Source organism: Equus quagga, chromosome 11, assembly GCF_021613505.1.
Source record: "Equus quagga isolate Etosha38 chromosome 11, UCLA_HA_Equagga_1.0, whole genome shotgun sequence".
Classification (NCBI taxonomy): Eukaryota; Metazoa; Chordata; class Mammalia; order Perissodactyla; family Equidae; genus Equus; species Equus quagga.
In genome coordinates, this window is record NC_060277.1 from 114,511,695 (window position 1) to 114,524,805 (window position 13,111).

Genomic DNA, 13,111 nt, shown 5'->3' on the forward strand with positions numbered 1-13,111 from the left:
GCCAGATGGAGACACTGGGTGGCAGGTCCCAGGGAGCACATGAGGGCCTGATTATAGGACCAGCCTGGACCTAGGCAGTCTAAAGTGAGAGGTCCCTCAGGTCCCTCCCACTTCACGTTCAAGTCCACAGCTCGTGTCACCTTGTGCCTGAGTAACTCCCCAGCGGAGGAGGGCAGAGTGGGGACAGTGAGGAGGCTGTGTCTGTTTTCCTCATGGGAAATGGAGCCTCTAAGTCTGTCGAAGACCGAGGTGGTCTGACATTCCAGAATTCTGTGCAGCACTCCCAGAGCCTCCTGGCTCCACGGGGCCCACCTGTCCATGCAGGATCACCGGCCCAGGGATCAGACGGGCTCCTCTTTCACACTGACGTGCCCAGTGTCCAAGGCGCCATGGTGATCCCCTGCCTCTCCCTGTGGCAGCTCCTGCCCACCTTCCCCTGACGCGCCTCCTGCTCCCAGGCCTGCGCATTGGGCTGACTGCTGATATGTGTTCTCTCCCTGTCCAGCTGAAGTCCTTTCACAACGAGCTGCTCACACAGCTGGAGCAGAAGGTGGAGCTGGACTCCAGGTACCTGAGTGTAAGTAGTCCCAGCTCGCGCCTACTGGATCTCCTCGCCCTGCTCTGGCTCTGGCGACTGTGTTTAAACCCTTCCCTCTGTCTGAAGGGTTTTCAGCTTCCTATGAGCTTCCCATCCAGTGTGTGCCCTGGGGCCCTGACACTTCTGTCCTTTGAGACTGCGTGCAGTCCTGTGGGTGAACCGTCACATCGGATGCCCCGCGTGCCTGCTTTCGCTGTCCCCCCTCTCAGTTGCTTTTCGTAGAGATGATGATGTGATGTTGCCACCCGGTGGAACCCACACACATGCCTTCTCTGACCTGTTGTAGTTTCATCAAATTCTTCGTGCCCCTGTCCTTGACCTTCGCCTCTCCCAGCCAGCTGACGGGAAGAGGGAGTGGAAGGGGTCTGTTGGTGTTTATCACACGAATTCATATGAGGCACATCTGACTGCTGCTGGGATGGGAAAGCAAGGCTCAGCTGGCTTTCCCAGGCCCCGTTTTCTTTTTTTTTTTTTTTAAGATTTTATTTTTTCCTTTTTCTCCCCAAAGCCCCCCAGTACATAGTTGTATTTTCTTCATTGTGGGTCCCTTCTAGTTGTGGCATGTGGGATGCTGCCTCAGCATGGTTTGATGAGCAGTGCCATGTCCGCGCCCAGGATTTGAACCAACGAAACACTGGGCCGCCTGCAGCGGAGCGTGCGAACTTAACCACTCGGCCACGGGGCCAGCCCCCCAGGCCCCGTTTTCATCTCTGGGGAGCAGGGGACAGCCAGGGGCAAGGGGGCTGAGGCCTCCATGTGCCCCCGCTCGCATTTGCAGCCAGGTGTTTCCTGCGGTCCTGTGGGGCTTGGGCCACTGCCGCCATAGGGAGAGCTTGGACGGGCACATCAGCTCATCAGCCTCTGCTGGTCTGTCCTTTGAACCTCAGGCTGCACTGAAGAAATACCAGACGGAGCAGAGGAGCAAAGGCGATGCGCTAGACAAGTGCCAGGCCGAGCTGAAGAAGCTGCGCAAGAAGAGCCAAGGGAGCAAAAACCCCCAGAAGTACTCGGACAAGGAGCTGCAGGTGGGACCCGGCCCAGGCGCCAGGGCAGGACTCTAGCTGGGGGACACGTGGGGGCACCTGTGGTGACTCTTCCAGTGCGTGGGGACTTCTCGTGCCTTCAGCAAGCAGTGAAGGGAGAGCACTCCCTCCGTCTGCAGCACTGAGGTCGGCCCTTTTGACAGTGTTGGGCAGAGCCAGGCTCTGCTCTGCTGGTAGATTCCGGGGTGGCGAGGGCCCCAACGTCCAGAGGAGGCAGGGTGGCCAGCGCAGTTCTACGGTTCCCTGCTTTGCTGTCGCAGCCTTGGTGGGGTGCTGGGAGGCTCTCTGCCAAAGGAACAGAGACTCACCTGTCCCTCTGGATCCCGCCTTGAAGAGAGACCCCAGACCGTTACTCTAATCCACTCATCATTGCTCTGCCCCGAGACTGGGCCCAGAGCCTGTGAGCAGGCAGACGCCAGCTGGTCAGGCAGGTCAGCAGCCTTGCAGTGAGAGGCAGATGGCACTGGGGGTCACGGGAGGGGCCAGCCCTCGTGTGGGTTCTCTCACATCGTGCCCAGCGCTGCAGGCATCATGTGCTGAGTCGGGTGAGGATTTAGGACAGCATGGCCTGTGATGGGCCTGGCCCCAAAACAACTGATTCAACAGAGCTCCCTGGCTAGTTGACACAGATTAGGCCCAAAACACCCTCACCCGCTCTCTCAGATCTTATGTAACTCAGATAAGGAGGAAAACCAGAACAGGACACCCAGGTGTCTGTAAGGAAACAGGGCGAAAACGGCTTCCTGCCTGCTGGTCAGGAGTGGGAGCTTCGAGGGCACTTGGGGTGCCTGCTTGCCTCCCCAAGCCCCATCCTTCCTGCGAGTTGGCAGGTTGGCAAGCTTTGAGGAATGCCCCACACCCCTGTCCATCACCTTCTGGGCCTGTGTGTGTGTGGCTCGTGTGTGTGCACACATGCACACACGTGTCCCCGTGGAGCCGGGACAGTGTTCCCTGTCTGGCCTCAGCCCCGGACTGAGAGGCTGTTCTTGCCTGTGGAGCACACACCGCACTCCCTGCTTGAGCATGATGCAGATGAGCAGGCCCACCCAGTCCCAACCGCCCTTACCCGCGCCCCTCTGCGCGTGTGGGTCACGGGGGGAGAGGATGGACTGGGCAACGGCAGGTGAGAGTCGGAACCCCTGTGTGAAAGCAGCCACGTGGCAGTGGGAAGTCCCTGTCATCCTCACGTGGCACTGTCGTGGCAGCTCCCTGCAGCCTCCTCCTCGTGTGGTTTCTTACAGAGTGGCAGGAACACAAGTCCTGTCTTCCTCAGTGCGATCTCGCTGAGATGTCTTCAGTGACAGTCGTAACCCGCGTGGGCCCCGAAGGCCTTCGCAGCGCTGCCCGATGCTGCTGCAGCGAGCCTTCCTTGAGTCATTTCCCTGAAGGAGCCCCGTAGGGGGTCGTGAGACAGAGAAGGAGAAGCACCCGCAGTGATGGCTATCTGCTTTCCTGTCCCCGCCTTGATTCGTTTTGTCCTGAAAGCCTTGGCCCGCGACCAGCACCCCTGCTGCCTGGGAGGGCAGTAGCATCTCAGCGCAGCTGTAGTTGCATTCCCGCTGTTCTGAAGGGGACCCCCTAGGGCTGCTTGGGCGGCTGGGTGGTGGGACACTGAGATGGGCTTGTCCAGGGTTCAGCCGCCTGCCAGGAGCGGCCGGGAGCCTGCGCACCTTTCTCTTCTCCAGGTGCTTTTGTTGGTGTTGCTTTATTGAGATATAGTTCACATTCCGTGCAGTTCGCCCATTTAAAGTGCACAGCCCAGTGGTTTTGAGGACGTTCACAGCATTGTGCACCCGTCACCACAATCCATTTTAGAAAATTTTTGGCACCCCAAAAAGAAAGCCCGCACCTGTCAGCAGTCACTCCTGTCTGCTGCCACCCCACCTCTCCCGCAATCACTGGTCTACTTTCTTTTTCCGTGAATTTCCCTGTTCGGGACATCTCACGTGAACACAGCCGCACAGTACGTGGCTTCTCGCCCTCAGCATGTTTTCAAGGTTCATCTACCTTGTAGCATGTCAGCGTGTCATTCCTCTTTACTGTTAGTGTTGGTGCTTCCTTTTCTTGTACAGCTGCAAACTTGGGGCTCTGTCCTGAGCAGGGCCCTCTCCCTGGACCAGCTGGCCCTGCTGTGACCAGCTCGCTGGGAGCCGTCGAAAGGGTCTGCAGCTGAAGGGTAGAGGTCATGGCCAGCACACCTTACAGCTGAGGAAAGGGCAGAGAGGGTGGAGGGCCGATGGAGGGTGGATGGAGGTCGGACCATGTGGGCTGGCGGCATCAATGGTATTCACTCCCACACGATACAGAGCCACACAGGCCTCAGATCCCGTCTCCGCTGAGTCATCGAGACTGCTGCATCTGGTTCCCAGTCACCCACTCTGCTCTGCCCACTGCGAACCCTCTCTCTTCAGCAGAGCCCTGACCGTCCACCCTTTGCTTGCCGCTTTGCTCTGGACCCTGGGCCTGCAGATCCTGGAAGGTGGGATTTGCTCCATCAGCCATGCAGGGCTGGAGGGGGACATGGCACAGGCCCTCAACCCCTGCTCTTTCCGTACGGGGAGTTCGAAGTCCTCTTCTCCTTGTGGAGGGCCTTCTGGCAGTTCCCTAGCTTGGTGAGGCCACTCACGTCCAACCTGGCCTCTTTGGGCCTCACCTGGGAGATATCTGACACTGACCTTTCTCTCTGTGTCAGAGAGTCACCCCGCTACTGAGGCTCCCTTGTGCCCTGCCTCCTGCCTCCTCAGCTCAGCCTCACTGACCCCCAGCAAGGCCCGGACACCTCCTGGTCTCTGCCCCTGCCGGGCGGCAGCTCCCCACTCCTGGGGCTGTCACAGAACGGCCTCCCACAACTTGCGGCAGCTCCTCCTCACCCATCGTGTGGTCCCCTGCCTGGGCACCGCTGTGAGGCCTTGGTAGTCTGGCTCTGCCCCTCGCAGCCCAGTGGGCCTGGTGAGCTCCAGATCCTCTCCCAGCCTCAGGTTCCCTGTTTGTGAGGCGGGGTCCTTCCACCTTCTCCCTGCTCCGAGCACAGATGGGAAGGGCCCCGGGGCCCACACACAGCCACAGAGGGGTGGCCCCTCCCCGTCCTGTGCATTCGCTCAGCTCCTCTCCTCAGGCCCTCCCCTCTGTCTTCTGCTTTCCTACATATGCTTACTTTCTGTTTTACCCTTAACCATCTGAGGCTTTATTACGATGACTTCCCCCGAATAAGTCACTTCCTTCTGGGGAGTCTGGTCCTGTGTCCCACGTGTGTCCCCTTCGGCGCACGGCACAGGTGGGTTACACTGTGACAGCCAGCGTGGGCTCAGCCATTTCAGTCACTCTTCTGAGGCTGGGAAGCCGGGGACCGGTCCAACCAGTGTGTTTTTTGCTCCGCCATGGTGTAGAACCCCAGGAGGCCCGGCTCGGGCGCCCTCAGAGTCCTTCATCCCATGTCTGTGCTGGGAGGATGGGGTACTTGGTGTGTGGCTGCCCATGGGGCCAGCGCTATAAGCTGGCAGGAGGCAGGCCGACTGCTTGTCCGGGTGAGATACGCAGCCTGCCTGGGCAGCTGAGGGCTCCTCGGCACCAGGGGCTGTTCCTGTGGTTCTCAGAGCCTTTGTAAACCTGGCCAGCAGCCAGTGTCTTACTGCTTCAAGGTGTGGTTACTGGGGGCTGGGAGGGTCCTGAGGACCTTTCGATGTGGCAGTGCCTCACCTCCCTTCCATTTCCCTCTGAGGGAAAGGCCCTGCAGGTGCACTGAGCCGATCTCGCAGCTAGAAGGAAGGGGGTTTTGCCTTGGAGCGTGAAGGTTCCACTGAGGTCCCGGTGGTCACGGAGCTGTGTGCGCCCCTGGTGGTATGCTGGGGACTTTCGCGGTTGTCCCCCAACCCTGGAGAAGAGCTGGCAGAGGCTGATGTGCCCCTGCATTGTCACCAGGGTGGGAGCAGGATTCTGACGTTTGGGTTCCTGGGCCTGTGTCCTTGAGCCGACCACGAGGTGGGCAACAACCCCAGGAGGCGGGAGTGACCTGGACTGTGAGCCCCTCCAGGGGAAGTGTCAGGCATGGCCCGTGGCCTTTCCCTGCTCCTTTGGAGACATTTGTGCCCGGGGTGCCTCGCACTCTGCAGGTGCCCTCGCTGGGGGGCATCACCATGTGCAGCCCTGTGGGCAGTGCCTGCAGGTGGAGGTAGGTTCTGGATCCCACGGCTGGCGCAGGGGCTGTGCTTGGGGGTCCTCAAGCTGTAATGAAGCCCCTGTTCTGACACGAGCTGCCACTGGAGGCTCCTCTTGGTGGAGGAGAAGGTGGCATGCCCAGACCACCCGAGCCCACACCGCTCTGCTCTCCAGGTGTGGATGCTGTGGCGAGAGGCTCTGACGTGTGGCTTCAGGCATGCGTTTCCTCAGTGCTCCTGAGACATGGATAGTCTTCCATGAGAGTCAATCTTGGGATCACTGTGTGCCTCCTGGAGCCCCCAGCCCACGCGTTCCCCCATCCGCACTTCAGCTTCATGTGTCTAGAACACTCGCCGGGGAGGGTGGGGAGGCTTTCCAGGAGTCTGCCGGGCAGGGGATCGACCCTCAGAGCTCATCGGGGACAGCTGCACGCCCTTCAGGGTGCTGACCTGGCAGAGGGCGCCCACCTGCTCTGCCCTCCCCCGTGGACTCTGCTGCCGGGCACTGCCGGAGCCTCGTCCACCTGGGCCTCATAGCCAGGCCAGTGACCCAATCTGCACTGAGGACAGGCTGTACCTGGAGTGGTGGTCACTGCCCATGGGGTGGCACAGGGGGCGGGAGTGGAGGAAGGTGGTCAGTTGATCAGAGCATTCCATCTGTCTGTCTGTGATGGGTTCCCCATGAGTGGGACTGGGTCAAAGCTGGCCGTTTTCAGGAGGTGCTGATAATTGAGACTGTGTTTTGGGATTTCCATGGAGAGAATTGATTTTAATTGTGGGTCACGGAACAGGCGCTTAGAGGCATTTGGGGCGCTAACTAGGACGGAGAGTCCTATCTAGAAGCAGAGAAGGCACCAAGCGCTGCCCTCCCAGCCGAGGTCACTCCCCAAACCTCCAGCCATTGCCATGTCACCGGGCCAGGCACTGATGGAAGGGCCCGTCTGTGTGGAGAGGCTGTGGTGGACGTAGTCGGTGGAGGACGTGCCATGTGTCCAGCAGGGTGTGGTTACAGGCCTCATCTGGCGAGCCTGTCTCCGCAGCCTGGGCCTGTGTCCTCTTTCCCAGGCATGTGGGTGTGAGTGGCTGTGCTGCAGCCTGACCATCAGGGTTCTCAAAGCTTCCAGGTGACTCTGATGGGCAGCCAGTCCTGCCGGCCAGCCGGTGGTCCCCAGGGTTTCTGACCGAAGGGTCTGGGCTGGGTGTGGCTGGTGCTGAGAGCTCCTGTTCTGGGCAGAAACATTTTCAGGAGCAGTGCTGGTGGAGCCGGTCCAGTTCCGGCTGCACATTCTCCCTTCTGTAGGTCGTGTGGGACTCAGGTAGGACTTCTCTTTTTTTGCTCCATTTGGCCCCATGGCCCCACCCCAAACCCAGGCCTGGTTAGAACAAGACTGAACTCAGGCAGCAGCCGTCACCCTCCGAGGGCCGTCATGACTGTTGGGAAGTCCAGCAGTCCTGCGAGTCTTGGGCCTGTACGTTGGGTGTGTGGCGAACTGGGTCATGGGGAAGTAGGGTGTCCTTCCTGACCCGCGTAGAGGCTCTGAGAGCTGGCAGGGGCCACTGAACCCCAAGCAGTGTTGGGGCCTGGAAGGAAGGGTTGAGCTCCTAGGAAGAAAAAACAGATGAATGTGTGTGGGGAGGGAGGACCAGGCCCCTGCTCAGTCACCCTGGGTGTGGGCCAAGCCTGCCGGCCTGAGTGCAGAGGCCAAGGTCCAGAATGTCCCTGTAGGCCCAGCACCTGGGCTTCTCGGGTGGCTCAGCACTTGCAGCTGCTGAGCCAGGCAGGGTCGTGCGGTTGAGGAGGCAGAGGGCCTGACCCCCTTCCGCTTCCCCTGGGGGCCGAGGTTGCGAGGAGGCGCGGAGCTGCAAGGGAGCGCCCAGTTCCGGCCCAGATCCACCTTCCTGGTTCCCTCTCTGAGATGCCGGCCGTGGGAGGAGGAGCATGCAGCCACAGCTGGCTGGTTGCAAGGGAGGGTGGTTCTCCAGTATTCATGGGTGTGGGGGCTGGCCGAGCTCCTGCCTCAGAAGGCCATGAGGCGGGGCTCCGTAGTGGCCACACGCAGGTTTCATTTGGGGCCTGGTGCTGACCCGATCAGGTGGTTCTGTGGCCCTCAGTCAGTTTGTGCCCCCTTGCTGCGTTTGCTTGTTCTGGAAGGCGCACTTATCCAGATTGCGGTCTGAGAAAGGGGAGAGATTCATTCTATTTAAGGGGATGTGTAATTAACAAAGCAAAAACAAAATAACCATAATTTAGATCTTCAGAAAAGATCGTGGCGGAGGCTGGTCCCATTACCGCGTGGAGTGTGATGCGCACTGGTGGTTTCAGCTCTTTCTGCGTCCGCCATTCTCAGTGTAAGCTGCAGCACGAGAGGCGGTCTGTGGACAAGCTGCCTGTCGCAGTGGTGCGGCGTTTTCTTTCCTTGGAGTAAAGTCAGTTAGGGGTCCTCACTGGTGGAAGCAAGTGAGAGAAAGCAGAGGCACTGCGCCCTCTTAGGGCCTCTGTGTCCAGAGCTTGCATCGGATGCTCAGGGTCCCCCGGGGGGGACTCTGCCCCATGGGACAGGCAGCCAGGAAGGACACCCTCCTCCTCTGACCCTCAGGACTGAGCTACTTGGGCCATCTTAGCTCCCCGCACCCTGGCTCCCCCTCCACCCCTCCACTGCCAGATTGAGCTGCTGGCAGGCTGCCGACCTGGGCGCCCACTCAGACAGCGCTTGAGTGAGTGACTGGAGCATCTTCTGCTGTTGGAGCAGGGAGAGGCTTTCGAGGGCAGTGTTGGCACACCACTCTTGTCCTTTCACACATAGAAGTGGCCACGTTAAAAACGAAAGAGACAGGTGAAGTTGGTTCTGGTAGATCTTATTTAGCCAAATAGATTTAGAATGTTATCTCGACACGTTGTAAAAACCATTAGTGAGGTATTTAACATTCTTTTCCCACTAAGTTTTGGAAATTGGGTGTGAATTTCGCACCTGCAGAAGCTGTGGCTGAGAGAGGGCGGGGCCGCCGTGGCCGGCAGTGCCGTCTGGACGATCTGCTTCAGCTCCTTTGGGTCCCAGGTGAGGAAACTGAGACCTGGAGGGTTTCCTGACTGCTTGGCAGAGGTCGCTCAGCAAAGCAGCGCTAGAGCCCAGGCCCTCCCCAGGTCGCGGAGGAGCAGAGCAGACCCCAGGCCTGGACAGTGTGGATCCTCATCCTCGAGGGTGGTGTGCTCCCTGGCAGCCACCCAAGGCGTCCACTCTAGTGTGCCCATGGTTTGCTAAGACCCCTCCCCTTGAGTCTTGGGGACACATTGGGGTGTGAGCCTCAAGCCTCTGTCAGCATGTCCAGCCCACTGGTGTGGACAACAGTGGCCCCACGCTCCCTTTCAGGCCCATGAAGCCTGGACATGGGGATGCTGTGGGCACACACCCCCAGCACGTCCATCCTGAGTGCCGGCATGTGAGTGTGTGGGGCCAGGGTGTGGGCAATGGGATCTGTCAGTTGTGGACTCCTTGCCAATCTGATGACTGCTGTGGGCCCTTTCCCAGGAAAATGGGACCCCGGGGCTCGTGGGTCCCTAACACCTGCCAGAGAGGCGCCAACTTACTTCCTGAGGACGTTCCCACAACAAGTCCTTGTAGAGGTGACTGGCCGGCTCTTCCGCCTCCTGGCCCATGGGCTGGATGGTGCTGTTGCTGGCTGCTCAGCCCAGCCTCAACTCTCTCCAGAGCTCTCGTGTTTAACTGAGATTTTAAGGGCCCTCCAATCCGCTGAACCACTGCAATGGCCCTGCCACGCCGTGACCCAGCAGCTTGAGGCCTCCCTCGCTGACCCCAGACTGGCCTTCCTGTTCTTGGCCTGGGTGCCGGGCCCATCAGACCAGGGAGTGGGGCGCAGGCCTGGTCAGCGGGGTCCAGGGACGCCACCAGCCACAGCCAGCAGGTCCCCAGTGACTGAATGCAAGTAAGGGGCATCAGATTCTTGCTGTCCCCTTCCTGTACATAAGAGCTAATAGGGCTCCCCTGTCACCTCCTTGGAGTAGTAGTTACCAGCAGCTAAGGGCCACAGATCATGCTCGCATTCACAACCTGCAGGGACACAAAGGGGCAGTGTTAGGTTTTTGAGAAACGTGAGACAGCCACAGCGGCCGTATCAGATGAGGTAAAGCACACCGCTCGCATTGTTCTGGAACGCCCCTCCCCCCTCTGAGTCACTGGCTGGCTTTGGAGAGAAGAGGAGACATATGTTCCGATCACTTTTGTCTCCCCGGATTACAGGGCTGTTCAGCCCAGGGTGACTAAGTGGGAGCATTCCGTGGGTCTTAAATGCTGTCAGCGGGGGGTTTCTATAGCGCCGTCACCATAGCACCCACTCAGCAAGGAGCAGGCAGAGGCGGCAGAGGGCAGGACACGAGGAGCAGCACTGGCCATGGTGGGACATGCTCGGGGCCATTTCCAGCAGCCTGTTGCTAAGTCATCAGAGGTGTAGGGCCAGGCCATTTTCTGTCCTTTGCGCTCTTCCAGAGAATCCAAACACTCCTCCACACTTGGGCCTGGGTCTGTGAGGGTGAGACAGTGTCCTCTCCCCGTCCCTTTGGGGTGAAGCTCATCACTTGGCCTAGATTTCCAGGATCTGCATGGTGAAGTTGTGGTTTCTCTCACAAGGAGTTGGTGTCCGGGAAAATGAGGTCAGGAAAGCTGGCTGTTCCTCGACAGAAGCGGCAGCCACGTGTGCTGGCGGGCTGGGGCTCTGCCCTGGCCAGAGCGCTTGGCGTTGGGCTCGGACAGCTGAACATCCAGGGCCCCTAGTGGAAGGTGTCAGCTCTTCCCCAGTCCCCTCGGCCCCAACCTGGGCTGGCCGCTTCTCAGGGGCTATGTCTCTCCTACCTGCTCCCCAGGTCGCGTGATCCTTGGGGAGCCGCTCACTGGCCCCGTAGCCCCTGCCTGATTGGCACTCTCCACCCCACCCCTGGATCCCCCCCGGATGCCTGTGCTGCTCCCGGCCCTTCACAGGGCTCCTTTGAATAAATGGAAATCTTAAAAATACAACACCACTCCCTCTCCTCCCAGACCCTGCTAATGAGGCCAGCGGCCTGCACCGCACTTACGTCCAGGGATGTGAAAGATGTTACCGCAGCCTAAAAACCCAGAAACCGTTCGCAGGACAGATAGCTGGGCCCGCTCCGGGCCGGGTTTGGAAGGAGCTATTCTCACTAGCGTTCTCAGGGCAAGCGGACCCAGGGGCCCCGTGTCCCGGTTTACGCTGCTGTCCTGGGGTGACCGTTCACAGTGGCACCTTTCCTTCTGCAAAGTCTACGTTTAGGTGATAACTGGTGTGGAGGCCATCGCTCTGGGCAGCCCTTCCCCACCCTCCCTGACCTTCTTGCACAAGGCTGCCGGCCGCCCAGGCTTGGGGTCTCTGCATGCCTGGCTCCCTTGAGCCCACGTACCCTTTCAGGCCTGGCCCCTGTTGGAGTTGGGATGCTGGAGCAGCCCCCGGGGAGGGCGGGAGGTGGTGACACAAGGAGTGGGGTGGATTAGGGGTTTTCCTAGAGGATTAAACCCAGGTCTTCCCCTTCTGGAACCTTGCAGAGACTTCTCTAGAGATGGCCCCTTTAGGGGGCTGCGGGGCACCAAGCTGAGCCTCTGTGTGCCCCTTTGCATGAGGACAGGGAGATGTCCCTGTCTCAGGCTGGTTGAAGCCTGCAAGGTCGTGGCGAATGTCCATGACGGTCCCCTGTAGGGACAGGACGGCCAGGGAGCAGCCGTGGGACCTCTAAGCAGCTTCAGTCGAGTGCTGAGGGTTGTTTGGGGGGGGGGGGGGGGGGGGGGGGGGGGGGGGGGGTGCGCTGGGGGTGTGCATCTGTGGTCCCCTACTTGTGCACATGCCCCCTCTGTCTCTGAGTAAGCTCTGCTCCTTCCAGGCTTTTCTATCCAGAGGATGTTCCTGGCCCCCAGGCCTCTGTGTTTTCCTGTCCTCATGTTTGCCTTGTGGGGCTTCTAGGTGGGAGTGTGGGGTGTGAGCAGTCCCCTTGGCAGGTGCCCTCCTCCACAGCCAAGGCCAGGTGGCATCTGAAGAGTCCTCCCCCCACTGTAGGGCCTTTCCCACTGTGCCCTCCACAGGCCCCCAGGGGCACCCTGAATCTGCAGGCTGGAGGAGCCGCAGTGCAATGGAAGTTCTGCGGGAACAGGGGCAGCAGGCACTGGTAGGCACATGTTTCATAACCAGAGGAAAAGTACTCGGAGCTGCTCAGGCTGCCAAGGAGGAGGATGAAGCAGAGGAGGAGGAGGAGGCGGTGGCAGCGGTAGGGAGCGGAGCTGCCCCGGAGAGCCCCTCCCCTGTGCTCAGACTCTTCTTCTGGCCTGGCCCCACTTCCTGCCCAGGCGCCATCCTGTGTCCCCTTCAGCACACCCCCATAGCGGGGCCCTGCGGCAGCTTGAGAGAGCCAAGGCGTCTTCCTTGAGGCTGTAGCGTTGCTTTGGGGGTGGGGTGGCTATTCTGAGGTCCATTTAAGCTGCCCTCGCCAGTGGGGAGACGCTGGAGTTCGGTGTGGGAAGGTCTACGGGGCAGGAGGAGAAGGGGCCCCAGTGCTGGTGGCAGGGCTGGTGCACGGGTGCCAGCACTGGGGACGAGCCCACACCCGGCAGGCTGGTCCTCGCCCCTCCAGCTGAGCGCTGCTGTGAGGGGAGGTGGCAGGAACAGCCTGCTCTGCACTCCCCCTCCTGTCGCCCACCCCACTGAGTCAGAGCTGGCGGGGGAGGCCGCCCCCACACGTGCCTGGGCCTGCCCCTGCTGGAGGATGGGGCTGCTCCAGAGCAGAGCCGATGCTGCAGAAGCTGCTCTGGGACGGCGATCTCGGCCACTGGAGGTCTGCGCTCCTTGTGAATGGTCTCCTCCGGGCCTGGGGCGGGCAGGGAGGAGAGGCGAGGCTGGAAGGGCCTTCCTGCACCTGAGAAGCAGTGCCGTGCTGAAGCAGCCGGACCCTGCAGGCCCCACACACAGGCACACCAAGAGGGGGCTCTGGTGGGTGTCTGCCCAGGGGCTTTGCAGACACCAATGGTGTGCATCTAGAGTGCTCCTGCCTCCCCATGATGGTGGCCCACAGTCTTGCTGGCGCTTTATTACGTAAAGGTTCTAACTTGCAAAATCAGAGAGCGTTACAGCGTGCCCCAGTGTCACGCGGTATCTCCTGTGTCTGTGTTCTCTAACCACCCCCACAGGATTTGGGTGTGAATTAGTCACTCTTGAACACACACGTGTGGTTGAGCTTTCCCAGTCCACTGTCAGAGTGGTTCTAGATGGTTGGAATCAGGATCCACAGGCGATGCCACTCTGGC

The 13,111-nt window shown here is 60.1% G+C and overlaps 1 protein-coding gene across 12 annotated transcripts in view; it reads left to right on the forward strand.

Moving 5' to 3' along the window:
• The window catches only part of BAIAP2 (BAR/IMD domain containing adaptor protein 2), a 75,834-nt gene that overhangs the window by 46,394 nt on the left and 16,329 nt on the right, over positions 1 to 13,111 (forward strand). For all 12 annotated transcript variants that reach the window (XR_006890830.1, XR_006890833.1, XR_006890832.1 and 9 more), the window contains exons 5-6: positions 506 to 577; positions 1,486 to 1,623. Coding sequence is in view for 8 of the 12 variants with exons in the window: in XM_046677532.1 (XP_046533488.1) it covers positions 506 to 577; positions 1,486 to 1,623 (210 nt within the window). In the remaining 4 variants the exon portion in view is untranslated. The remainder of the gene's footprint in view (positions 1 to 505; positions 578 to 1,485; positions 1,624 to 13,111) is intronic.